This window comes from Salarias fasciatus, chromosome 3, assembly GCF_902148845.1.
Source record: "Salarias fasciatus chromosome 3, fSalaFa1.1, whole genome shotgun sequence".
Taxonomy (NCBI): Eukaryota; Metazoa; Chordata; class Actinopteri; order Blenniiformes; family Blenniidae; genus Salarias; species Salarias fasciatus.
In genome coordinates this window covers 4,228,467-4,255,498 of record NC_043747.1, presented here as the reverse complement: position 1 = coordinate 4,255,498, position 27,032 = coordinate 4,228,467, and the positions used below count along the sequence as shown (strand labels likewise).

Genomic DNA, 27,032 nt, shown 5'->3' with positions numbered 1-27,032 from the left:
CCAAAAAAAACCAAAAAAAAAAAAAAAACAAAGAAGAAGAAAAACAACTTATCGGGTTGGAAATCGTCATACCACGCGCTATTTATACAAAATGATATAATATAATCCAAATTTCATCAATGCTGGGTTATATTTCCGGGTTATGTAAGGCGTTCACAGCTGTTTTGTCGGTCTGAGGCGCGCCTGTCCTGAAATGCGGATGAACCGGTCCGCTGCGGAGGCTGCGCTCGGTCCCGGCAGCAGCAGACGACAGCTAAGCATTTCCTGATCACACTCAGCCCGGGCGGAGGACAGTGTTCACCCGTGGAGGAAGTCTCAGAGAACATCTGCAGGACGACAGACGGTGCGTTAAAACCCGGGGACACTTCCTGCAGACTGGTCTGTTAAGAGGCAGATATTCGTTCTAAAAATAAGACCGAGCTTTGGTTTTCAAATGGGAACCAGAGCTGCAAAACAAACGCAGACTTGTTGACTTGATATTCGGTAGTTAAGTGGAAAGTTAAGGGGAAACTTTTTTTTTTGTCTTATTTGTCTTTACAGTACATCATAGTTCATCCAATTAAAGTTTCATTGACTAAAACAGTGCTTGACTGAATGGTTAACCCCTACAGGATCATGTAATTTAGCTCTGAAAAGTCTAAGTATCGTGGTTTTAGATCTGGACCTTTTCCAATGTATCTAGCCATGAAAAATACAGTCAAATATCCTTTTATTTTCATTTTCACAATTTCAGTGTTGGTTGTTGGGCAAAGTTTAGGCCTCACCTAAAATGTTGAAGATGTTTTTACATTACTACGTGGAACAGAAAACTGACAAACAGCCGCTCTGTATGTGAAATTATCTCACCCTTCTCCTCCCCCTTATCTGCAGTTCAGAGCCCTGATGGGGGATTTCCAGTAAACCTAAACCAAATTTGTTTTAAATTCTGTCAACAGTTCACACCCTTTAAATCTAACACTTCAGATATAATCCCTACAAAGATGTACACATTGTACATATAGATGTTGTTTTTCTTCAAGAGTTCAATGCTCCTGATAATTGATCACATGCAGGACATGCTTTGTGATGAAACTAGAAATAAACAGCAACTAGTGGTTGAAAGTAAAGAGATGAAAAGACAAAGCTTCAGTTCTTTCTTGAAGTGACTGATCTGAACCTTGACCTCAAACAGCCCATCAAGAGATCCAGATGGAAGCTGCTGCACAGATCCCAGCAGGACGAACCACCCGAGGAGGCGGAGTCCACGTAGAGATCATTCAGGGAACCATTGAAACCCAACAGGTGAGAAGAATTCATTGAAACAGCTGAAAACCTTTGTTCAAGCAGCTTATGGTTAGTTTATAGACACAGATGAGTCAGTGCTGTGGATTCCTGTTCTCAGGTTGATGCTCTGGTGTCACCAATGATCGGCTACGATCCTCAAACGACAGGGATTGGAAACACTTTACACCAGCGGGTTGGGCCACAGCTGACGGCAGCATTTAAAGCAGCAGCAGGCTCTGAAGTGATGTTGGGCGTCCCCGTGCTGGTGGAGAACTTACCTGGACTCCCTTCACATGCAGTGTTCTTCCTCAGTCTTTGTCCCTGGAACGGAGATCCAGATGGGGCTCCAGTTGAAGTAAGTGTGTAAATGAAGACACATTATGAATACTGAGTGATTCTCACTGGATTCCTCTTTCTGTAGGTTCTTAAAATGGGCATCGATTCGATCCTGACGTCATGTGACAGCAGAGGGTTTGGATCTGTGGTGTTTCCTCCAATTGGAGCTGGACTGAGGTTGTCTTTTCCCATCGCTGTCGTAGCCAGTGTTTTACTGGAAAGACTTTATACATTCCAACAACAAAGAACCAGCAGCAGACCCCTGACGGTCCGCATTGTCATCCACCCAGACGACCACGTGTCCAGTCAGGTAAAGCAAACACTGAACACAGTTCACCTGATAAACGCTGTTACAAAAAAAAAACAATGACTGGAGGCTCAAGTAGGAAGGACAAAGCTACGCAGCAGAAGTCTTCCCAACAATATAAAATATGCTGCAGAAAAAGGAAACCTACAGCAGAAAGAGGATTCAGTGTGAGAAACCTGTGAGAAACTAGAGAATAGTAACAAGCATTTAGATATTTGTAGAGTATCTCTAGCTCATCAGGTATAATTTTTAAGTTGAATCAGGAAAAAGTGATAGTGAATAAAGCTAATCATTTTACTTCATTCTAATTTGGGTCAACAGGTCTTCAAGTCTACTCTAGAGGAGATTCATCAAAACAGAGCTCAAGGTAGGCACTGAACACCCTTTCACGCCGACAGCCAAACGGTCTGCTATGTGGATTCACAAAATGTGTTGTGAAACGATTCAAAATCAATAGGACACAGTCCAAAGCTTTCCGAACCTGTCTGAAAATATCAAAAGATTAAACTGGCTGGTACGGGTTTATATGTGAAGAGAGTCTGACTTGTTCAAGATCACTTCGTAGTCATTCCCTGGCTGGACGAGGTCGGCTGGCACATCCAGTCCATTGGGATACCGAATGGAACTCTCCACCTGCACTCAGTGGGTTCCGGACTAGATCTGAGGCACTTAGCCGGTTTTGGTTCCACCCGTTGGAGGTGGCTGGCATGCCAGCGTGAACCGTCGTTCAGGTGACCGGTCTCTGCAGTGGTGCAGACCAGAAAGAGGGCCGCTTGTGGAACAGAGTGTGTCGCTGGAGTTGGACCCAGTCTGACATGGTGATTGTTGGATGTTTCGCACATTGTTTTCTGTCAACCTGCGCCACTCTGTCACCTGGGGAGGGTGTCACTGCTGGAGTGTCACTCCCTGGGGGGTGTATGCGGTCCAGTGGAAGTTGCTGCTTGTGCCCCAGCATCAGGAGGGCTGGTGAGCTGCCAGTCGTAGAATGGGGTGTTGCTCTGTAAGGTGCTCTGCAGGGATGTTGAAAATAGCAGGCCGTCTACCAAGTGCATTCTGAGCCCGGTCTTAAGGGTCTAATTAAATCTCTCCACACCGCCATTGGCCTGCGGCTGGGATAGTGCAATTGTAATGTGTTTTAGGCCTCATTCACATATATGCGGCTGTGCGGGCGCGGATCTGTCCAGGTTTGCACGGTTTCTGCGCGGAAAAGTCGGAACTGCATGCAAACAGATCAGTCCTCTCACACTCCACGCATGGGGCCCGTTCAAATCCGCGCGGCGATTTCTAAATAGAAATGAAGTCTATTTTCTGGGCGGGCTGTGCGCGGGCTGTACGCTGTGTCCCATTGAAACCAATGAAGACAGGGCCTAGTAGCCCATTGCCGCAGACCAGGGCCGGCTCTAGCAAACTAGGCGGCCGCCTGGGGCGCAGTGTATGAGGGGGACGCCGTGGCCGTACAAGGGGCGTTCCATGTGAGCACCGCTCTGCGCCGCCCCACTCTGCAGCGCTCCGACGCACCGCACTGCTCGGCACCGCTCCCACAGGGCGCTTATCTCGGGCTCGTCTCGGGCGCCTGAGTGGCCCGGGCCGGCCCTGCCGCGGACAACCCGCTCACGCAGACCGCGCTGGTGAGAAAGGGACATCTGAACACGCCGCCCCGTGTCCGCGCAGTGACCGCGTATGTGGGAATGAGGCCTTATCCCCTCCTACACCATGACAGCCCAGAGCCAGCCCGAGATGAACTTCGTCTGCAGTGGTATTGGATCCTTCTGACAGCACCTGGGGCCATTTGGATTGAAGATCATAGGCCATCAGTAGGAAGCGCTGATGGTGTGGGGTACTGTGGTGTTTACCATAGATGTCCACCTGGACGTGGGTCTACAGTGTCTGACGCCGTGGCATGGGCTGTAAGGGTGGGGAAGGAGGTGGACCGGTTTTACCGCTGGTGAGGCAAGCTACACAGTCTCTGACCAGATCCTCGATCTCTCTGACAAAACCTGGCCACCAGACTAGACCTCTGCATTTTTGTTTGACTTTGATGATTTCCAGATGACTGTCATGGAACACGGCCAAGACACACTCTCTCAGAGCACTTCGGATCACTGTGCACACCAATCTGGTCTTGCAGATGTCATTCCAGCAGGCCATGTCCCCCCTGGCCTGGTGAAAAGGTGCTTAGGCCCTCCAGGACCCTGGCAGGCCAGCCATTATAAATATATATATGCACAGCTTTGTGAGAACAGGCTTGTATGTCTCAGAAAAGAGGGGAAGGAAGCGCAGGTAGTGAGCAGTCATCCCCAGGAATGACGATAGCTGCGCAGGACAGAGGGGATCAGGCAGGCACTGTGGGTAGTGGGCATCTGTCTGGGACCACAGCCTTGTTCACTTGCCTGAGATAGTAACAGGAGCGCAGACCACCTGTCTTCATCTTTGCCATCACCAGATTGGAGATCCAGGGTGACGCGTTGAGTTGCTCAGTGATGCCAGCATCCAGCAGTTTCTGCAGCTTGGCTATGGCATCATCACGCAGGGCGAGGGGCGACCGGCGTAGAGTTTGGAAGATGGGGTGTACAGCTGGGTCGATGAGCGGCTGGTGGTTGAAGGCGGTGAGGCAGCCAAGCCAGAAGAAAAACGATGGCCAGTGCTGCTGCCATGGTGTGGTCACTGTCAGGATGGCGGCACCTCGGTTGTCAGTGATGGAAAATTCCAGGGCACAGAGAGTTTAAACCCCAGGAAGTTGACACCATGGCGAAACACCTGGAAGGTGAAAGCTGGGGGGACTCTCGAGCTATAACGTACAAAGGTGGTGGTGCCTATATGTTGGTTTTCGAGTGACCGTACCTAAACAGCTCCTCTGCTCCTGCTTTAATAGTCTGTTTGGGAAAGAGCCGCTGGACTGTGGACTCACTGAGAAGGGAGTTTGATTGAATTTGGCGAGTTGGTGCCTCGCAAGCCTCACATCCTGAGAGATCCCGGTGACCTGCAATGTCAACCTCGAGGTCGTCATGAGGATTAGTGGGGTCGGGAAGCTGAGTGGTCAGGGCCACTTTCTCTGCCAGCAGAGCAGAGTGTGAAGAAGCTGGGCTTAAAGCTGTGATGCTAACTGCGCTAACTGGAAAGTCCTCTCCACCGCCTGCGACAGGGGCAGGTTGTCCAGTGCTTTGAGTAGTTTTTCACATGATTTACGATCAGCTCTATTCTCGGCTAACTGATAGTGAAGAAACGCATCTTCGAGATGACTGAATTTGCAGAGGCGTGGGAACCGCGCCTGCAAACCCACCCACACTTTACGGAGTGAAGGCACAGTGACGAGACTCAAGCATACCGCAAATCCGCTGACTGTCCACAACCAGGCGAGACGTAAACGAGATCTGAACAAATTGTAGGAGTATGGCATTGATCGGTAGTTTTCCATGACCGATACATAGCCAGTCCACCAGCATCCACCAGTAACATCACATCAGTGTGCAAACACAAGTTCCTTATTGTTTTTCCTTCTCTTTCAATGAGAAATCGCTTCCTGTACGACTTTGTACCATGGTGCACTGCAGTTTGCGTTTGCTTGATTTCAAATTGCTGTTCAAAAAAACACATGATAAAAGATCCAGATATGCTAGAACATGTCTTTTTTCTCCCTTAGAGTCAAAGCGGATCGTCCTGCTGGGAAAAACTGGCTGTGGGAAAAGCAGCCTTGCTAACATCATACTTGGAGAGGACTTGTTCACTGCATATCATTCTTCTGTCTCTGGAACTGCCACATGTCAATCTGAAACCAGAGATGTCAGTGACAGAAAAATCACTTTGGTCGACACGCCTGGTTTGTTTGATACAGAAAGGTCAGAGGAGGATTTGAAGCCTGAGATCATGAAGTGCATTACAGATTGTGCTCCTGGAATTCACACTTTTCTCATCGTGCTGAAAGTTGAGAGATTCTCAGAGCAGGAGCAAGCCGTCATCAGCAGAATATGTGAGTATTTCTCTGAAGACATTCTGAAATACGCCGTGGTCGTCTTCACTTTCGGCAACGAGCTGCCCGAAGGGATGAAAATCGAGAAGTTCATCAGAGAGAATCAAAAGCTGAGCGACCTGGTGAACAGGTGCGGCGGCCGGTGTCACGTCTTCGACAACAAACACTGGAACAACAACACGCTGCAGAACGACTACAGGAGCAACCACTTCCAGAGGGAAGAGTTACTGAAGACCATCGACAAGCTAACGGTGGAAAGAAACGGCCAATACTACACCAACGACATGCTGCAAGCTGTGGAGAGAGAAATCCAGAGAGAGGAGGAGCAAATCAGGCAGTCATCTCCAGAAAACCTGCCACCAGAGGAGATCAGAAACCAGGCCAGACGCCAAGTGGCAAACAGATTTCTGATTGAACTGGCCGGGGTCGCAACGGGGGCTTTGTTGGGAGCTTTGTTTGGCATAGAGGCTCTGGTTAGAGCAGTTACAACGATGATAATACATCCATCTCAAGCAATAAACCTTATAAAGAAGGTTCCAGCGTTAATGGGAGCACCTGCAGCGGCGGCGGCGGGAGGGGAAGCAGCGCTAGCTGTAGGAGTCGGGGCAGGTGTGACGGCAGCAGTTGTGGCTACAACAGGAGGAGTTTTAGGCGGAATTATTGGACATGAAGCGGCTCAGGGTGCAGAAACAGCGCAGGATGCAGTGGAAAGGTCGGCGAAAGCTGTAATAGAAAAAAGACAAAGTTTAAGGTTTTCTTAACCGTCACATGACCGATTTCTGACCCCAGGCTTATATTTATGTGCACCATTTTTCTTCTTCCAATCTTTGACGCTTCCGGGTCCGAAGCGGAGCAGTGGCACCGAAGCAGAGCGGCGGTTTACGAGTGGCGAGCCGGTAGCGGTGAACCAGGAGCGGCGAGGCAGCAAGACGGCGGCACGGTTACACCAGTAGTGAACCCGGGCACCAGGGACAGAGGTACGTGCCCGTGGGTACCAGTGTGTGAGGCCGTGCCGCCAGCCCAACATGGCCGCAGCGTTGCACCGCGGACCTCGCCTGCACCCCCTGGTCGTGCAGGCGGACAGGATCACTGCCGACCTGCGGGAGGACATACGCCGGCTGTCGGAAGAGTTCAGGGAAAAAGACGATCTGCTGGAGCAGGCCCGGATGCTAGCCGAGGGACAATCCACGCTCATGTCGTCGTTCATTAACAACACCACCGCTCCAGCTCCCTGGGCTCCCTCCTGCTCTACTCCGGACCATCAGCGCTCCTGGGCGGAGGTGGTAGTGCGGGGCCGCAAGCCTAAGCCCACCGTGGCTTCGCCTCCACTACCCCTCTTGGTCCGCGGCCTGCTGCGGCCGCTGCTGTTCCCGTGTCCTCTGGCGGGCCCGCCGCTCGCCGCCACGATACCCCGGAAGCCGTGCTGCCAGACACCACCAGGCACCGCCGTCGCTCCGCCACGGCTCCAGATCATTTCACCCCGGCCCCGGAGACGGATTTCTCCACCGCGGTCCTGGCCCACTGCGCCTCGGCTCCGGAGAAGGAGCTTACCGCCCCGGCCTCGGATCATTCCGCCGCGGCCCGGGCCGACTCCACCTCGGCCCCGGAGAAGGAGCTCCCCGCCGCAGCCCTGGAGCCGGACCGCTCCCCGCCGGCCGCCGCCTCGGACCGCGGCCTCCGTTGCACGCCTGAGGCTGATCAGGGAGGCGGTGAGGAGGCATTCCGGGAGCCACCACCACCACCGCAGGGAGAACCGGGACCACCACTCTGGGGAGAACCGGGACCAGGACCAGGACCAGGATCACCGCTCCAGCAGCGAGGTTGCTGCCGGCGGCTCCGCTGCACCGGCGGAGCGCTCCCCAGCCCCGGACACCGACATCGTCGCCCCACAGCCGCCCCGTCCCCTCTTCTCCCCCACGTCACTCCTGGTTGGGGACAGTAGCATCAGGAATATTCGCTTTTTTAACGCCATCACGCGGTGTATTCCTGGTGCTACTGTCCCCACGATCCTCCACGGACTCCCGGAGCTCCTGCAGTCCCTCCCCTCCACTGTCCGCCGGGTCGTCGTTCACGTCGGGACTAACGACACGGCCCGGCGGCAGTCGGAGGTCACCAAGCAGGATTTTAAAGACCTTTCTAACCTGTTGGAGAGCTGTGGAAGGTCGGTTTTTATGTCTGGACCTTTGCCGACCTTCTTCAGGGGCGCTGAGCGCTTCTCCAGACTGCTCAGCCTCAACACCTGGCTTCAGCGCTCCTGCACAGCCTCCAACTTTTATTTCATCGACAATTTTAACCTTTTCTGGAACCGCCCAGCTTTTTATCGCCCGGACGGACTTCACCCGAGCCGCTGGGCAGCTTCATTTTAGCAGGTAACATTCAGCACACAGTTCACACATCCCCCGCTGATTGACTACCTGGCAGCCCCCCCCATCCACCACACGCCACACACACCCCTCACACACCTTCACTGCCCCCAGACACACCACACACTGTACACAATATCCCAGTTTTCACCTCCTCCAGACACCACATCCCTGGACTGTTTTTAAACAACAAATGACTCTTTTAACAGTAAAACTCCACAGAGAGCGCACATTCAGCCCCCCCACCCACAATTAATATGGCCTTGCTGAATATGCGCTCTCTTTTAAACAAATCTTATTCATGATCTTATTTTAGACAATAACTTAGACGGTCTGCTTTGAACTGAGACATGGCTTGGCACCGACAAACCTGTTATCCTCACTGAGGCTTCCCCACCGAGTTTTAACTTTTTATATTCAACTAGACAGGGTAAGAGGGGTGGAGGGACTGCTTCCATTTTAAAAATCAGATTTAGCGCACATGCAGTAGCTTTTAATAGTTTTAGCTCCTTCGAGCACCCCACCTTTGTTTTTAGCAGTCCCCAGATCCTGTGTTTAACAGCATACAGACCCCCTCAGTACTCTAGTCTTTTTATCAGTGAATTTTCAGAACTTTTATCAATAATTAATTCTAAATATAGTAGAATCTTAATAACTGGTGATTTTAACTTACATGTTGACGGCATCTCGGACTCAATGTCCAGAGACTTTTTAAAGCTTTTAAACTGTTTAGATTTTAAACAGCATGTCGCACAGCCAACTCACAACAGAGGACACACCCTGGACCTGGTTCTAACCCGGTCTGTCCATCAGTGTGTCCTCTGTTGTTGACCTTTCTGTGTCTGACCACTACTGTGTGTTTTTTAACATCACCAGTTTTAACCAGCAGGAAGCCCCGGTGAGAACAGTGAGGAGACGCTACCTTACTTTTATAGAGATCTTACAGAGCACTCCTGTTGTGATTTTTACCTTCACCCTGTGATTTTATCGTTGACGATTTTAACAGTAAACTGAAGTCCAGTCTGGACTCAGTCGCTCCACTTTTAACTAAAACAATCAAGGGCCGTTCCAAACCCCTGTGGAGGAAAAATTATATAATCATCAAACTGAAAAGAAACTGCAGGAGTCCTGAAAGAAGGTGGAGGAAATCCAAGTTGACTGTAGATCACCAGATTCTACGTCAACAACTCAAAATTTACAATAATGCAGTTAAACAGGCTGAACTTCCCACTTCTCTCAACTTATTTCAGACAATAAAGACAACCCCCGGTTCCTCTTCTCCACCTTCAACATTTTAACTGGCACTAATTTTAATAAAGCTTTTAAGGAGCCAACAGACGCTCTCTGTGAAGAGTTTGCAGCATTCTTCAGAACTAAGATCATGGACATCAGGTCTAGTCTTTTACCCCAACAGGTTTTATCAGTGAACACAGCTGAACCGTTGTCCATGCCTGAGGACACACTGGACAGTTTTGACCTGGTTGATGCGAGGTCTCTTGGTCGAGTTTTCTCCCAAGTAAAATCAACAACCTGCCTTTTAGATCCCATCCCCACACCACTGTTTAAATCACTTTATGGATTCCTGGAGGAACAGATTTTAAATATCATGAACTGCTCTCTTCAGATGGGTGTCTTCCCCACTGCCTTTAAAACGGCGGTGGTGAAGCCCCTTCTGAAGAAGAGCAATTTAGACCCCAATGTTCTTAATAACTACAGACCAGGATCCATCTTACCATTTTTAAGTAAAGTTTTAGAAAGACTGGTTTTTAACCAAGTCAGTGACTTTTTAATTTTAGAAAGACATCAGTCTGGTTTTAGAGTGAACCATAGTACCGAGACGCCCTTTTAAAGATTTTAAATGATATCAGGTGGAATTAGATAATAAAAAACTCACAGTGTTGGTTCTACTGGACTTGAGTGCCGTCTTCGACACAGTAGACCACCACATTTTAATAAACACATTGAGTCACCTGGTGGGCCTCTCTGGTACTGTTCTTAACTGGTTCAGTTCTTATCTCACAGATCGATGTTTTTATGTAAGTTTGGATACTTGTTCCTCAGGAACCCATGAAATTAGGTGTGGGGTTCCCCAAGGTTCAATTTTAGGTCCCATTCTTTTTAATCTCTACATGCCTCCACTTGGGGACGTCATCAGGAGACATGGCATCAGCTTCCATAGCTACGCTGACGATACTCAGCTGTACATCGCCGTGTCTCCTGATGACTCAGGGCCAATAGAAACCCTTTTTAACTGTATTTCAGACATCAAGTCATGGATGGCAGTGAATTTCCTGCAGCTCAACCAGGACAAGACTGAGGTTTTAGTTATCGGTCCCGAAGGTCAGAGAGAAAATTTGACCCAAATTATCAGATTTTAAACCAGAACAATCAGTTAAGAACCTGGGCGTGATTTTTGACTCTGAGCTACGTTTTATCCCACACATTAAAAACATCACTAAGATTGGATTTTATCATCTTAAGAATTAAGCCAGAGTCGCCCGTTTCTCTCTCAGGCCAGTACAGAGGTGCTAATGCAGCTTTTATCTCCTGTAGATTAGATTATTGTAATGCCTTGCTCTCTGGTCTTCCCAAAAAGAATATTTCAAACCTACAGTTATTACAAAACTCAGCCGCTCGCGTGCTGACGAGGACCAGGGGGCGGAGCCACATTACTCTGGTTTTACAGTCGCTGCATTGGCTCCCTGTCCGCTTCAGGATGGATTTTAAAGTTCTCTTATTAGTTTTTAAATGTCTTAATGGCCTTGCGCCTTCTTATTTAGCTGATCTGTTTTTACCATATCGACGCTCGCGGCCCTGAGGTCCTCTGGCAGCGGCCTATTGTGTGTTCCTAAAGCCAGAACCAAGACCCATGGCGAGGCGGCTTTTAGCCATTACGGCCCCCGCCTGTGGAACAGCCTGCCAGAGAACCTCAGGACTGCAGAGACTGTTGATATTTTTAAAGGGAGGTTAAAAACACACCTTTTCGATTTGATTTGATTTGAAAAAGTTTCCTTCCATGAATTTGTCAATCTATTTATTCCTTTATTTGTTCATAAAAATTTTGCTCGGGCCTCCCAATCCCTGTGGCAAATAAAATCCAAACCTGTGAGGGTCACTTATGACCCCGGAAACATCTTTGAGATCTTCAGCAGTATAGCTTGAGATGACTTTTTAGTTTTCCAACTCTTATCATAATATTTTACTGGTTTGCAGAGAATCATGGCCAACATTACATTAGATGATAGACAGATATATTAGAGAGTGCAATAAATATGAAGAACCCCACAAAAATAATTTATATTGAGGTATTCCGACATGAAGTCGATGGGGTCAGAAATGACCCCACTTGGTCATAAAATATCTTAGTCGCTGGAGGGTTGAGAAGGTATTTCAGTCATAGTTACTGATGGGATCACTAATACAGTCCTGACAGAATTCAGCAATGTTACATAGGTGTGGGGGTGGGCGAGGTAGCCTTAAATCGATATCACGATACACTGAGCTGTTCACCTTGATGACGATAACTGGACAGTGGTTACCCCCCACCTTGGAGTGTGTGTTAAGGAAGATCTCCTGATAACAATATTCTAATGATCTTTAAAATGCACACAAGCGTACAGTTGTTATTGTTCACAAAGTGCTCCATTCTGTAAAACATCGGGTTCGGGGTGATGCTGGCCACATTAAAAAAGGAGATATTTCGTGACTTGTCTGGGACGGTCCAACTAAAATGTCTTGATCCTACCTGACTGCAGTGGTCCTGGACCACCTGGACAGCTGACTGACTCCTCCACTCCTCTGTCTTATGGGGTTCCACAGGGCTCAATCTTGGGGCCGCTGCTTTTCTCTCTTTCTCTCCACCTGCTGACTCCGACCCCTTGACTCCACATGTGAAGGCGACTGTTCTAAATCTGGGTTTTAAAATGGACAGTGGTTTTAGACTAGATTCACAGGTAAGTGCAGTGGTTCAGTCCAGCTTCTTCCACCTCAGGAAGTTGGCCAAAGTGAACCCCATTCTTGCACATCAGCACTTTAAGACAGTAATCCATGCCTTTATTACATCTCGGCTGGATTATTGTAATGCACTTTATGTTGGAGTCAGCCAGTTGTCCCTCGCACGTCTCCATGACCTGTGCATTTTAGAGTCCATTTTAAGGTTCTTTTATTTGTTTTTAAATCCCTGAATGGTCTTGCTCCGCCTTCCCTCTGAGCTGCTCCACCTCTACACTCCTGCTCGGTGCCTCAGATCAGCTGATCAGCTGCTCCTGGAGGTGCTGAGGTCCAAGCAGAAGCTCAGAGGGGACAGAGCTTTTTCTGTTGTGGCCCCCAAGCTGGGAACGAGCTGCCACCGCCATCAGAAAGGCCCCCTCACTGTCCATTTTTAAGAAAGATGTTTTTATTCACTGGCTTTTCACTCAGTTTGAGACTCTGCCCTTGGTTTTTTAATGTTTTTTCAGATGTGTCTTTTTGTTGTTGTTATTGTTTTCTTTGTTCTTGCTACATTTCATTTGTGCACTTGGACTTATATTTATGACGTTGTACAGCACTTTGTGCCAGCGATAGTTGTTTTAAAGTGCTATAGAAATAAAGTTGAGTTGGATTGAGAGGGAAGCCAGCAGCTGACTGACTGGGGTGTGTCGTATAATGCATTTACATTCTAACCACTTTGTGATCACTCATGTATCCATTGTATTAATCACATTCTAACTCATTATTTTATGATTCACTTATATACAATTTATTCACATTTAATGAACATGTATTAATTCAACTGTTGACTATATTCTTCATCTTGTGTGCATCCTATGATTATCTCATGATTCTAAGGCCTCTAGTACAGTAGGTTGTAACTGAAAGCTCTATGTGGATCCTGAAGCTGCTCTAGGTCGGCCAGGGTCAAAGCAAGGAGTAGTTCATACTTCCGATCCTCTTCCAGCTGACTCCCTATTTTTCTCCTGAGAAAATACCTGATTATTTCCTTCAAAGTACGTCTGACCTTCATGAAACAATTACTGTCTGTTGGTCTTCGAGAAAAACAGACTGTTATCAGAATGTAACTATCAATCATGCAAACCCAGTAGTATAACTTCCCAAGCAGAGGAGAGATCGGTGCCATTTTCTGCTGGAGACTCTGATGCTGTCAGATCTCACGGACGTGGTCCAGGACTCCTGTTTATCTTTTATTGCTAGCATTTAGGTTATCTCCCTGTCTGATCAACTTTCTACTGAATTAAAGATCTTGTGCAGAGACTTCAACGTTTCGAGCATTTTTAATCACTCTTTTCTTCAGTTTTCTGCTCAAGTCTCAACAGGTGGCTGGGCTAATATGCCAACAGCTGATTTACAGGGGTAGCTGGGCTAATATGCTAGCTACCAGCTCATTTTATAGGGGTGGGTGGGTCAATATGCTAGCAGCTGATTTACAGGGGTGGCTAGGCTAATATGCTAGCAGCTTATTTTCTAGGGGTGATTAGGTCAATATGCTAGCAACTGATTTACAGGGCTAGTACGCTAACAGCTGACCACTGAATTTCAGTATTGGCAAATTTTCAGTTTATTGCCCAGTTCGAGATACGTGTGTGTTTTTTCTGATGTGTTTTAATGCTCTGCGATGATTAAGAAATGTAAAACAATCACAATGTTCAATGAAGAAATAATTATGGTGGTCAAATTTAGAGGAAAGAAGAAATGTGTTTTTCTGATTAAAAAAAAATGGAGAAATGTCACAGAGAAACAGGTGAAATAATGTGAAAATTGTTACAACATAGCTGAGCAAGATAAAAATGAAAAATGTTTTACAGTGTACCGCTCACAATTTTAGAGAATAAAGAAAACCTGCAACAAGTGGGCCTTTCAAGTTTTCTTCATGGCCAGTGCGACCTGATGAGGACGATTACAGCAGCATTTATTCACACAGTGATGGACACACAGTATCACACCACGGTCTTCAACCGTGTCCACGGAGCAACAGCCTCAACACTGGATCTGAAAACAGGTTCTACTGTGTTTAATCAAAATAGTAGCTCATGAGACCAGGTGAAGCTCAGCAGGGGGAATTCCATTGGTGTCTCATTCTGAATTAGAGCCAATGGAGCCCAAGTCTTCTTGGAGCCAGCCCCTGGTGGACGCTCTGATATTACACTTCCAGGTAGGATTCATTTCTGGAGCCTGGAGCTTCACCAGTCTTCAGATCTACTGTCTGCTCAACACCCTGCAGTGGTCACAGCTGTTGGTCTGAAGTACAGCAGTCTGGAGGGATTTACGCCTCAGTGGAGAGAGATAGATGCTATTTACTGCTACCCGGTTTACTTTAACTGTGGAGAAGTCCTGTCCCAGGAGCAGAAGAGGAAAATTACAAAGTATTTCCAGAACAAACGCAGATCAGGTGGAGGAGAGTGTTCGCCTGTGGAGGAAGTTTCAGGAAACACCTACAGGACTGCTCTCAGACATCGAGAAGGTATGTGCTCAACAAAAATGAACCAAACACAAGGTGACTGTTAATTCTTCTTACGGACTGGTCCACTTAAAGAGCAGATCCTCTAAAATCAAGGTCAATCAAAGTCAAGGCCTCGCATTAGTTTTCAAATGGGATCAAAACTTAAATACAAACCGAAACAGCTTTCCTCTTGTTTTATTCTGGATTTAATTCATATTTTAGGTTGTCAATATTGTGAATGGAGCCTTTCAGTGAATCAACCTGTTCACAGGTGTGTCAAAACTTCACGCCTTTAAAGTCACTCCTCAGATATTGACTTAAAACACACAGAGATTTTTTCCTTCTAATGGTTCTTCTTTAAGTACAGTGTTCATGATGAGAGTACATTCAGGACGTGCTTTGGGATGAAAAGCAGAAATAAATAGAAAATACTGATTTGTTAAATCAATCAGTTTCTAAATAGCTGTATTAAAGTCATAAAAACACAAAGCTTTAATTCTCATGTTTTAACTTGAATTATTTATGAATGGCAATGGAAATATTAGATGTGTTGCAGAGACTCCATTTAGCTTTAGTAAGTCTCACTGGAGGAATCCTACATTAAGAAAATATGCAGACTGACAGCTTTTTAACAAAACTACAGCTGCCTGCATTGGTTGCAGATGATGTGAGTTTGAACAATCACCTGAGAAATTACAGTTAAGCCTGATCAAAACAGCAATGCTTGAGGAGATCGCTTGCCCTATACAGAAGTATTACCCTCAACACGACCCTCATCAGTTGTACGTTGTCCTTTCTTCTTCAGTGTCTTACCGTCAGCAGGTTATCAAGTCATACTTGAGCACAAACCATTGTTCAAACCAGTTTTACCAGATCAGAAGATACAGGCTTTCATGAGAGTTTCTCATGAAGACATTAGTTTCTGTTTCTGGAAATGAGTTTGAAGCATTTCTTCAAACAGAAATTCCATTCTCTAAACATGGACAAACCTCCTAACTCCTCTGCAGCTGCTCTCACCAGAACGGTGTTTCTCATTCATTTCCATTTCCAGGTGAATAGTCCAGTTTATCTGAATTGATTGATTCTCAGTCTAATGGTTGTTTTCTCTAAAAAAGAAAACCTGTACTGTCACTGGCATCATCATTGTCATTTTTGTGTTCCTTTAGAGGAGGCTGTGGCTCTGGAGGTGGAGTCTTGTATTCTAAATGTCTGAGGTTGAATCTCTCTTCTCCCAGAGGAACTGTGGAGATGCTCCCAGTGTGTGAACGGCTGAATGTGACTGATCATGTGAAGTTCTTTGAGCTGTGAAAATAACTCAATTTAACCATCATGCGTCTTTCCTGAAATGACTAATCTGACCTCTTCTGTGTTAGATCAACAGGCGGTGCTGCAGCGGACGCAGCACGTCGTACGGCTTGGAGAAGGGAGTCTGACATTGACTGTCAAGGTAAGTCTGGACTCTGGTCAGGTCGGTCTACGTCTCTTCATCAAGTTTAATTAACACAGTCTGTGAACTTTAAATTAGATCATAATATGGATTTTTCTTTCTACAATATGTCAGGTTGTTGGAATTTGTGCCGTGAACAACTGTAAACATTAGCACAGTAAGAGATGATCACATTAATTGTGATTTAATGTTGACTTATCACAATATTTTTTTAACCACATATTTGATGTGGACATTGTTTTAAGTTGATCTACATGGAACTTTATCTTAAAAGAAAATTCAAAAAGGTTAAAAAGCAAATTCTTTCTCTGTGTTGATTTGATTCCCAGTTATAGGAGACCAAGAAGTTCCATGGATAGACGTCTGATCGAACTGACCGGGATCTGCACAGGGGTTGGGATGGGAGTCTGGTCTGCCATCGAGGACCTGATCTCAAAGGCTAAGATTCTATTATGTGGCTTAGAAGTCTATGAGAAAGTACTTAAGAAATGGGCAGAAGCAGTAGGAGTACAAGGAACAACAGGAGCAGCGGGAGCACGAATAGTTAAAGCAGTATTAATAGTGGCAGGTGTGACTGCATTAGTTTTTGTTGCAATAAGAGGTGGTATTGATGGATATAAAGCGGCTCAGGGAGCAGAAACAGTGTATGAAGCACACGAAAAAGCGAAGAAAGCCTTCGAGTAAAAAGAAAAAGACTAATGCTGCCTTAAAGCGATACTTCAACATTTTGGCAAATCGGCCCATTTAGCGCAACTCCTTAGTCATTTCGAACAGCATACTTACTTTTTTTGTGAGGGCGAGCTGTTGTTTATTCAGAAGTGACTCGGGGAAGGTTTTCGGGACGGACACAATGGAAGTGGATGGTATTTTTGTTCCCCCTCGTCAAACTCATCAAATACACAATCCAACAACCCCAAAACACTTTGGTGGACACGTTATAATCCACACATTCACTACGCTGTGAAATATTAATGCAAAATGACCAGATAGAGTTGTTTATGCGAAGATTGCTAAGGCGGGACTACTTACTAAACATGGCGTCTGGGCGTAGTGATCTCAAAAGAAAAAGTAGTTCCCAGTAGGGGTGTAACAATACCTGTATTTGTATTGAACCGTTTCAGTACGGGCCGTTCGGTTCGGTACAGGACTGTGCACGGGTGAGTTCATGGGCCAAAGTTAGTTTCTTTTCCCGGCTCACGGGCCGGATGGGGCGTGTCTTTACGTTCTGCCGCTAGCATGTGCAGCTACACCTGCAGCCATGACTGCTACAGCTAGCAGCTTCGTCCATGCTTCACATGTCCACGTGGCGCATTGGTCCCTGGGACCTAATGTCATGAATTTCTGTCCACGGACGTCTGCGCGCAGGACAGATTTTGTGACCGCGTTGCGCGTATTGCGCCGGTACACGCATGCGCCAGAGCGCCACAGCAAACAAACCATGACAGTCAGTCTGTGAAGCGAACAGGCTGCAACTCTGTCTGAAGAAACTCAGAGAAAAGCTGGAGGACGGAGAGAGCAGACTCTGTCAGGAGGAGGAGAAGGTCAGTGTGCGAACTATACCGCGGCTGTCGGGGGGGCTCACTTATTGGGGGGGTGCGCGTGCCTCGGAGGGAATATGTCTGCTTTAAGTGACGCTGAAGGCATAGCGCCCCCACGCCTCAATGGTGAGGACAAGTACTGCATGCAGGTTGGCAGCTTTATTAAAGTGAAATAGTGATGCGCAAATCATCCATTAAAAATGGCCAAATTCTGCATAAAATCCATGATTATGATCTTACAAAATCAATAATAATAAATCAAAGGAAATACATGGAGGAAACAGCATTTTTCCAGTATTTGGGGCCCCCCCAAAATTTTACAAATCATGTTTTCAGGGGGGCTCATGTCTCATCAAGGGGGGCTGAGACGCCCTGGCCCCCCCCATAGTTCGCACCCTGAGTGAAAATATCTAACGCTTGGGCGCCGCCCCAAGATTCAGAAACAGAGAAAAAAGGCTAAATAAACTCTGAAACTAAATGATAACGTACTGACAATGTATGTGCCTCATTTCCTATAAACAATCTGAAATAAAGGAGCAGATAAACAGTCTAGAGAGCCGGAAAAGCTTCTGGAGGATGCGTGGATCAGTGCGCCTGCATGGAACGTGCACAGCTGAGGCCAAATGTAGCAGGAGAGAAAAGCGTTGGCATCGGTGATGTGCCGCAAAGCCGACACAGACAAGCGGACATGGGAAGCATGGACAACAAGAAAATTTAGTTTTTGCATTTTGTTCCCTACTGTATCGAACCGAACCGAACTGTGACCTCAGAACCGAGGTACGTATCGAACCCAGATTTTTGTGTATCATTACACCCCTAGTTCCCAGTATTTGCTTCAGTGTCGTAACACTACAATATTATTTGCTGGTGTTCCACAGCGTAGTGAATGTGTGGATTATAACGTGTCCACCAAAGTGTTTTGGGGTTGTTGGATTGTGTATTTGATGAGTTTGACGAGGGGGAACAAAAATACCATCCACTTCCATTGTGTCCGTCCCGAAAACCTTCCCCGACTCACCTCTGGATAAACAACAGCTCACCCTCACAAAAACAGTAATTATGCTGTTCCAAATGACTAAGGAATTGAGCTAAATGGACCAATTTGCAAAATGTTGAAGTATCGCTTTAAGAAGACGTTTCAGTCACAGTTACTGATGGGGTAACTAATACACTCCTGACAGAATGCAGCCAGCTTAAAATGCAGCAAGTCAAAAAAATACAGCAATCTTAGATAAGTGTGTTTTCATGATGTATTATAATCACGAAATGTAAACTAATCATGATGTTTAATGAAATAAGAACTGATTTTGTGATCAGAATAAAGCTCCGTTCACACCGAACGCGACGCGATTTTGCGTCAAAAGACAATTGAAAACAAACGGGTACGCACGTTCCAGCCGCGATGAGACGCGACGTGTCGGACGCAGCGCGTTGTCGCGACACGTCAGACGCGTTTTCGCGGCGCGTCGGGGCGTTGACGCAACGCGGTGCGATTTTGCGACGCGTCGTGATTTTGCGTCCGACGCTGAAGTTGGGAAATCTGAACTTTGACGCATCGCGATTTTGCGGCAAACCAATCTGAGAGCGTCTCCATGGTGACGTAGGTCAGGGAGCGGGACCGGAGAAAGCGACACTCGTCCTGGTGCAGCTCCTGGAGCAAATAGTGAAACTCGCCAAACTCTGACCGTCTGTGGATCATATCATGCACCCAGGCACGGCGTCCTGTCCGCCGACGGCGTCGTTGTCTGGCTTTATTAAGTAAATAAAGCCAAGCCACCCGCTCAACAGGGTTAGCCATGAGGCTAAGCTAACACAGGAAACACGGCCCGAAGCCCCACCTCCCCACCAGACGCGACGCGTTTGACGCGTTCGGTGTGAACGCGGCTTTTGGCCCCGCGTTGTTCAGCGTCGGACCTCAGAATTGACACGCGTTCACCTTCTCGCGTTGACGCGATTTTTGACGCAAAATCGCGTTCGGTGTGAACGCAGCATTAGAGAAATGAAGAAATATGTTTGTTTTTCATAAAAAGAGAAGTTATAGAAAAACAAGTGAAGTGTACTGAAAATTCCCTCCATCAAAACAGAGCAATGGATAAAAATCTGCGAAAAGTAGAAGTTCACTGGAAAAACAGGCTGGAGGGAAATATGAAGAACTCTTCTGAAAGTTCCACCTTCAGCCTGAAAATCTTCTCAGAGAAACACAGAAGATTCATTTGATCTTCTATTTCACAATTTCTTTTTCTTTTTTCATCTGTTTTTTGAAAAATTTTGAATTAGTTTTTGTGTTTATTTCATTATTTCATTTTCACGGGTTGGAAAATCTTCTCTTTTTTAGTTTTGTGTTTTAATCTTTTAAAGATGAATTTTCTGATGAATCAGATGAGGAAACAGTTCCATTGAACTGTCCAATGTTAACTCAGAATCAGTAAGAGTTCATATATTGTTGATTTTCTGCAGCAGTGCTTTCTATTATAATCAGTGTTAATCTGCTGGAGTCACTGCTGCTCTGCTTCTCCTTCACCAACACATTAATAAAGTTCATCATCTTGGAATTAAAGGACTAAATTGTGGACGTTCCTTATTGTCAACATTCTCAATGGATTTAAAGGGACAAGTGTGTGTGTGTGTGAGAGAGAGAGAGAGAGAGAGAGAAAGAGACTCAGGAATAATGTCACTGGGAAAAAAAGATTTCTGCACATTTTCTCAGACATTTTGACACCAAACACTTTGGCCATTTCTCAATTCTTAGTACACGAGTGTGTACCCATGTACTTGGCGAGAAAACATTTTTTAGTCGTACTTCGGGTCCAGACTTGTAACGAGACGAGAACGCATCGAACTTAATGCGCACTTGGAACCAGCGTCCTTGACGACATAACGGTGTGTTTACAACGCTAATATCTGTTAGTTTTCATGTCATTCATACAGTAAAATATTAATAAAAAGCAAGATAAGATGAGCGTTTATAGCGGAGCTGGTGATCAGGAAGTATTGCTTGGACCAATTCTGTCTCATAAATGCTGTGTATTCTACAGTGTTACTCTTACTCCTAGCCTCCTGTCCTCCTGTACAGCCTTCAGTTACTGTTTACCGACTTGATTTACTTGTTTAACTACTAAATTTACCAGGAACAACAACAACAATATGAACAGGTCCATGATAAGGAGGTGATGTGACTCCAGTCTTCAGTGTTTCCAGGGAGAACACCGTTTTATTCTACAGATTCTGCTCCAGGAAAGAGCCCCTGGATGGAGTCCAGAGCTCTGGTCTGGTTCTGCAGGGTTCTGCTGGACCGTCCTCAGTGTTGTGGATGAGCTGATGAATGTCATCTCAGAGTGACCCACCTCCAGACAGGAGCAGGTGGAGGAACCTGGAGCTTTGCTGTTCTGGACTTCAGGCTTTTCTCCATCCTGCTGGAGTCGCTGATGGAGCCACGTCACAATTCTTCCTCCTGCAGAACCACAGAAACATCTGTTCCCTAAACAGAATGTTTTCTCCTCCATCAAACTGCAGGGTGTCTGTGATACCAGAGGAGCTTTACTGAGGTCTATATTGACACCCTGGGATGTGATGAGGCCCTGGTCCTGCTCAGATCCACCATGAACCAGCTGGTCCTGTCTCCACCAGCTGGGTTTCTGCTGGGTGGAGGTGGAGACTCAGACCTGCTGCACCTACTGACCTTTATGACACCAGACTGCCACCTGCTGGAAGGAAGAAAGCTGTAGCTCAATCATCAGAAACACAAACATGTACACAGTGAATTCTTACTATAAGATCACAATATATCAATTACAGAAAGTGTGAGAAAGTGGTGGTCCAACAGCACCGCCTGCTGGCGACCAGATAAATGCAGCCTGAACTAGTCTGGGCATGCCCAGTTAAAGCTCGTGTCCAATGTTTCAGTTTGTTTCCAACGTATGTATCATTTTTCAACAGAGCTTAAATGTGTCAGTCTGGTTCGATACAATAATATAATATTAGCATAAAGCAATACAAAAAATTATTTATGAGCTCCGCCTTCGTCTCATAGATCCCCATGTTATCCGAAAAAGCGCCGGTCAGCTTCAGCCAGCCTTGTCGTGCCGTCAATCAACATGTGCAGCAGTCAGAGAGCACGGCCGCTCGCCCAGCAGAGGAGAGTTAGCTCTGCAGCAGCCGCCGCGCTTACCTCGGATATATCCACTGTCTGCTGAACATCCACCGTAAACAGCTAAACATGGAGGATGCTGTAGGACTCAGAAACGCTCATTTTCATCCCACGGGTAACGCACGTGCACAATTAAAGGGGCGTGGCTTGGTTGATCAGAAAGCAGAGGGAGGGCGGAACCTCGAGACGTTGGATTAAAAAAACTGTCATTCTTTCAAAACTCCGGACACGAGCTTTAAGGCCTTTGACGTAGAACCCGCGCCGGCAACTGAGCATCACTGAACATATCTTGCTTCTGCATCAAGGGAACGCCCTCCTCTGCAATTTCACCGCCAAGCCGCTCGTGTCTAACCTTGCCGGCAAGCTGAATTCTCGCGGTATTTGTTCTCACACACCACGAGAATCCATCTTGTACCGCTCGAGCCTATGTGCTCGGGATCAAACTTTTTTCGGCCGGACCAATCACGCGTCGTTTAGGGCGGGACATGAAGCTTTGACGGCAGCAGGAAACGATGGACTGCTAATAATATTAGCATGGCTAGCGAAAACAATGAATATCCCGACGGCGATTAAATCTGTTTTGGATGAGTCCTCTGTTGCGTCTTTGAAAAAGGATCAGCAAGAGGCAATTCGTTGCTGCCAATGTCAATATAGCTTTTGCCAGGTTAGCTAGTGTCTGTAGGTTAGAAAGGTAAAACAGACAGACCTTTTTGTATTGTTGAGATAAAATGATATTAAAATAATATTCTTTATAAGGGTATCATTACAACTAGAAAAGATTTTTAAAGAAAGCTTGTCATCTTATATAGCTTTGTTAATATCAGTTATAAAAGCTCTTTTAATGCAGGTCTGACCAAACAGCAACACATTTACAGAAGGTGAAAAATATTTTCATGAGATATTTAGTTTTGTGTCAAAGTTTAACAATATCTGCTTAAAAGTAGTTCACATATTTGGGAAGTCAGCGGGACATGAACCAGCAACCTTTGGAGCCACATCTTCCCCAACAAACATACAGTCAATGACAGATTTTCCCCATATATTTGAAATTTCAGGAAGAAATTGAACCTAAGTAGATCATAAAGGCAGTAAAAAGGCAAGCAGAATTGAAAGAAGTTGTCCATTTTCCTTTTTCTTCTCCTTCTTCCTTCTCCCCCCTCTTCTTCCCCTTCTTCCCCCCCCAGACAGACTATTGTTCCCCAGCTTTGGCGCTAATAGCTCAACAGGTAAGGCTGAGGATCGCTGAACAGTATCGTAAGTACGAAACCCGTGTTTCACCCGTCTGTAATGAAATGCTGAAATGGTTTGAAAGAATATGCCTGAATCTCTGACAGCAAGACCAGTGTGTAGCCCAGTACAGGAAATGACCTATTTTCTGTTTTTATTTATTTAAATGTATTTGTTATTTTATTTTGAAAAAACATTATTTTGGAAAGAGGAAGTGTTTCTTGCTTTCCGTAGCTTCACTCTTCCTGTGTTTTGGTCACATTGGGTGATCTTGACCTTCTCATTCCTCAAGAATGATTGCGCATTAGTTTAGCGGCAATTTTTCCACTCAAACAATGAGGGAGAGGAGTTGTCAGAGGGTCCAAGAGCAAATCACGGGTCTTCCTGTGGATGGGAGCACAAAATCTGAGGCCACGAGGCTGCTTCCCTGATCGTGTGGTTGCAGTAAAACCTCCTCTTGGTGAGTTTCCATCCTAGCAGGCGTTGTAAACAACTATTTGTGCTGTTCAAATGATAACACAAAACATATGTTTTGTTAGTGGATGGGAGAACAAACTGAGAGGCCACGAGGCTGTTTCCCCGAAAGTGTGTTTGCAGTAAAACTTCTTCTTGGTGAGTTCTGAGCTGTGTTGCTGCAAACGCCATGTTAGCTTCATTAGCAACACGCTAAAGCTAATCGCGGATAGACTTTTTATGTTTCAAGGCAACACAAATGCAGCTTTTGTTTAACTTTTGGTTCTGCCAATGGAGATTTAAGTTTATAATAGTACCACAGGGTATTTTATTTTTATTTTGCACTGTTTTCTGGTAAATGTGTTGGTAATATTGATTTTAAATGTACTTTTTCTGTTCCAAATTGTGAAATGCTCATTGTGATGTTGAAGCGGTAGCTCAGAAAGGCTTTTTCTGCCACAACGGATAAGTTCCAGCGATGTATCCCTAAAGAAAGATAAAAAAAACAAAAACAAAAAAAAACTTGTATTTCATTTGTTGATTTACAAATAGATTAAAGAACAGCTTAAAAATCAATAATTTCATTGGTTAAAAATATATACTAGTGTAACCCCCTGGGTTATAAGTGCATAAGTGCACATATAATTTATATAACCCTCGCAGAAACACTAAATGCATTGCAATACGTTTCACCTATCTACAGATGTATTACTTCATTAGCATCCTTTATTTTATGTTCACACATAGTGTAACATTTATTATTATTTTTATTTATATAGGCTTTACGTAGTGTGTTAGTTTTCCCATAATTTACTAGTGCAAGTAAATGGGTCATTTCCTCCCCGCTTCCTATTTGTTGTCATTTGGTGCAATGCGGATGTGTAACGATTCTGATTGATTGTTGCCTGTTGGGGGCGGGACTTGGGCGTGGGAACAGAGGTTGCGCAGTCTGGTTTTTTGTGGGTGAGAGCTGCCGCGCCCGGAGGAATGGCGTGTTAAGGCCTCAGTATACTCCCCCGTCGCCGCTACGTCGTTCCTACGACGTAGACGTCGTAGCCCTACGACGGGCTACGTCGGGCTACGTCGAGGCTTGACGTGCGCCTCCCAAAAATTGTGACTTCGCGTCGTTTCGACGCGTGGTGACGTGAACGTCGAGGGCTGTGATTGGTCCGCTTTCGCGTTGTTTATAGAATAAAGTAGAACTCACCCGAAATGCTTTTCTGATCCGAACAGTGCTTCGGGAGAAATTGAGATCCAAAATTGAGGGGCGCACATCCCTATACTGTTAGCAGTGTTAGCACTGTTAGCAGACGGGGCTATGTGTATAGCCGCTCCGAAAACGGCTTTAATCGTCCAAAAGTTCATTAGTTTCACCAATATTTCATCACGGTCCGCTCAGCCTCTCCTTCACCACAGCCCGGTGTCACCAGATATGTCATATATGCAGATATATGTTCGGTAAATGCACGCGTGTCTAGATACGTACGTCTAGAAATCTATGTCTATAGATCTATGTCTAGGTAAAGCCGGAGCTACGGAAGCCGCATTGTTGTTGTGACTGCTAGCGGCTTGGCAGAGGAGGGCGTTCCCTTGACGCAGGAGCAAGATATGTTCAGTAGCGGCGTAGGGTTGCTGGCGTAGGAACGCCGTGGCGGCGACGGGGGAGTATACTGAGGCCTTTACGCTGCCCGCGGATGTTGCGCTTTAGAAGCTGCTAAGCTAACGATATGTTGGTTTGCTAAACTTTGGTTACCTCGGGACTTGAGGATCGTGGGATCTCTGCTCTTGAAAACTGTTCGTGGGTGCCGTGTTCCCACGAGCCCACGTCTCCTCTGGCGCCGCTGCGGCCTGGATGTTTATTAATTGCTTCCACTCGCTGAGGACGTCGTTGGATGTTGTTTCTATTGTTTTCACTCGCTGAGGACATCGTGAGACTTTTTCAGGAGCCATTTTGTCCCCTCTCGAGTTGTTTACTCGCCACTTTCTTCGTCCGCCCGCCATTACAGACGGTAACGCTGGGTAGGGGTGAGTACAAGCTCTGTTCCCGGTGTGGTTAGTGGCGGCCACCATTTTGAAGCAACCATTAGGTGGCACTCCCGGATAAATGCAGGCCTGCACTGTCTGAGATTGTAGTAACACTCGGTACCGAGCAGGGACTAATTAGCTCATTTCATATGCCGGCTTTGGTTTTCTTTTGAGAGCTCTCTTTGTTTGGTGGATCCACTGATGCTGTGAATTGTTTCCTGTTTACTTTTGAGCGTTTTCAGCTGTTTCATTTTCTTCACTACTGTGTTTAGTCTTTGAAGTATTGATATTTGCAGTTTTTTCTGCATAGCTACTGCAGTTTTGTGTGGTGATAGCCCTTGGTTCATTTGCTGACCAGTTTGTTAATAAATACTGGCTGTTTGAAATATACAGATTTGGGTTCATTGTAGTATATGTTTAAAGCCATACATCCATAGAATTAAAGGTGCCATATGCAACTTTCACACACTTTGGGCTTGCTTAAAGTAGCTTATCACGCACTCTGGTGGTCACTAGGCTAGAGTTATTTGTATTGTGTTGGTTCTGTCTGGCCCAGCCTAGGACTTTAGAGTGTAAGTACGCGAACTGGGGCACTGTTCATAGCAGTAAAGCAGAACAGTGTTACACCAGTAATCATAAATTCATGGTTAAATCAGTGTCAATAAGAGGGATAACTTCATTTTTTTACATGAGTTAAAAAGTCAATTCATGTACAACAGAGATACTTTGAGTTAAAACTTGCATGTATGTTATATTGCTGAATATTGGTACATTGGTAATATAATTTGATTGAAGATGAACAAAAAGCATAGCTATGTAAAGAGAAAGGATAATGAACACTGTTAGGTTGTATACAATAATACTATCATTATTGTGTGCAGTCTAGGTATTATAGCTTGATTAAGAAACCTCCGGATTGGATGTTGGAACGCTGGATACCTGGATTCTTCTCTGGACAGAGATGGCGAGCCAAGCCCAAACTGAACCAACCTTTGGACCGAGGAGCATCAATCTTCTCTCACAACTTCTAACAAAGTGGTAACAACACAAACTACCAGAACACCGGAAAAGGAACTGAACTGAGATAAATCACGACTACACGACTAAAATGGACGAAACAAAACACTGAGTTTAGTAAAGACTTGTGGGGTTTTATGTTATTTTTGAGATGCCGGCTTATTGTGAATTTTGTTAATTGTGTATAGTTTTGTTTGCTTGTCTTCCTGAAATATTATACTCATTCTTGCTCATTTCTTGCCTCCAGCCATTTCATTTCACTCAAACCTCAGTTGTTCCTGTACTCCTGCCAAACCTAGCAACTGGTCTATATACTATATTTGGTCAATTTAATTTATAATTTTCTGCACTTTTGCTGCTGTACTGCTCAGTTTAACTAAAACCAACTCTGTATTGGAGGTCGACACAACATCAGATTCAGACCTCCATATGACGTCCAAAAAAGGCGTAAAGCATGATACTGGGAAATGTGACGCTTGTAATGTATATGAAACAGTTGAACATGT

The 27,032-nt window shown here is 45.7% G+C and overlaps 2 protein-coding genes across 3 annotated transcripts in view; both read left to right on the top strand.

Annotated features, from left to right (window-relative positions):
- The first annotated feature begins 210 nt into the window (after positions 1-210).
- LOC115408329 (uncharacterized) overlaps positions 211-27,032 on the top strand; it is a 197,142-nt gene continuing 170,320 nt past the window's right edge. For both annotated transcript variants that reach the window (XM_030119041.1, XM_030119032.1), the window contains exons 1-4: positions 211-343; positions 1,172-1,281; positions 1,382-1,618; positions 1,685-1,909. In XM_030119041.1, the coding sequence (XP_029974901.1) occupies positions 1,189-1,281; positions 1,382-1,618; positions 1,685-1,909 (555 nt within the window). In that variant the 5' untranslated portion in view covers positions 211-343; positions 1,172-1,188. The remainder of the gene's footprint in view (positions 344-1,171; positions 1,282-1,381; positions 1,619-1,684; positions 1,910-27,032) is intronic.
- Positions 14,397-27,032, top strand: part of LOC115408404 (GTPase IMAP family member 7-like) — a 693,369-nt gene continuing 680,733 nt past the window's right edge. The window contains exon 1 of the mRNA XM_030119149.1: positions 14,397-14,693. The gene's annotated coding sequence lies outside the window, so the exon portion shown is untranslated. The remainder of the gene's footprint in view (positions 14,694-27,032) is intronic.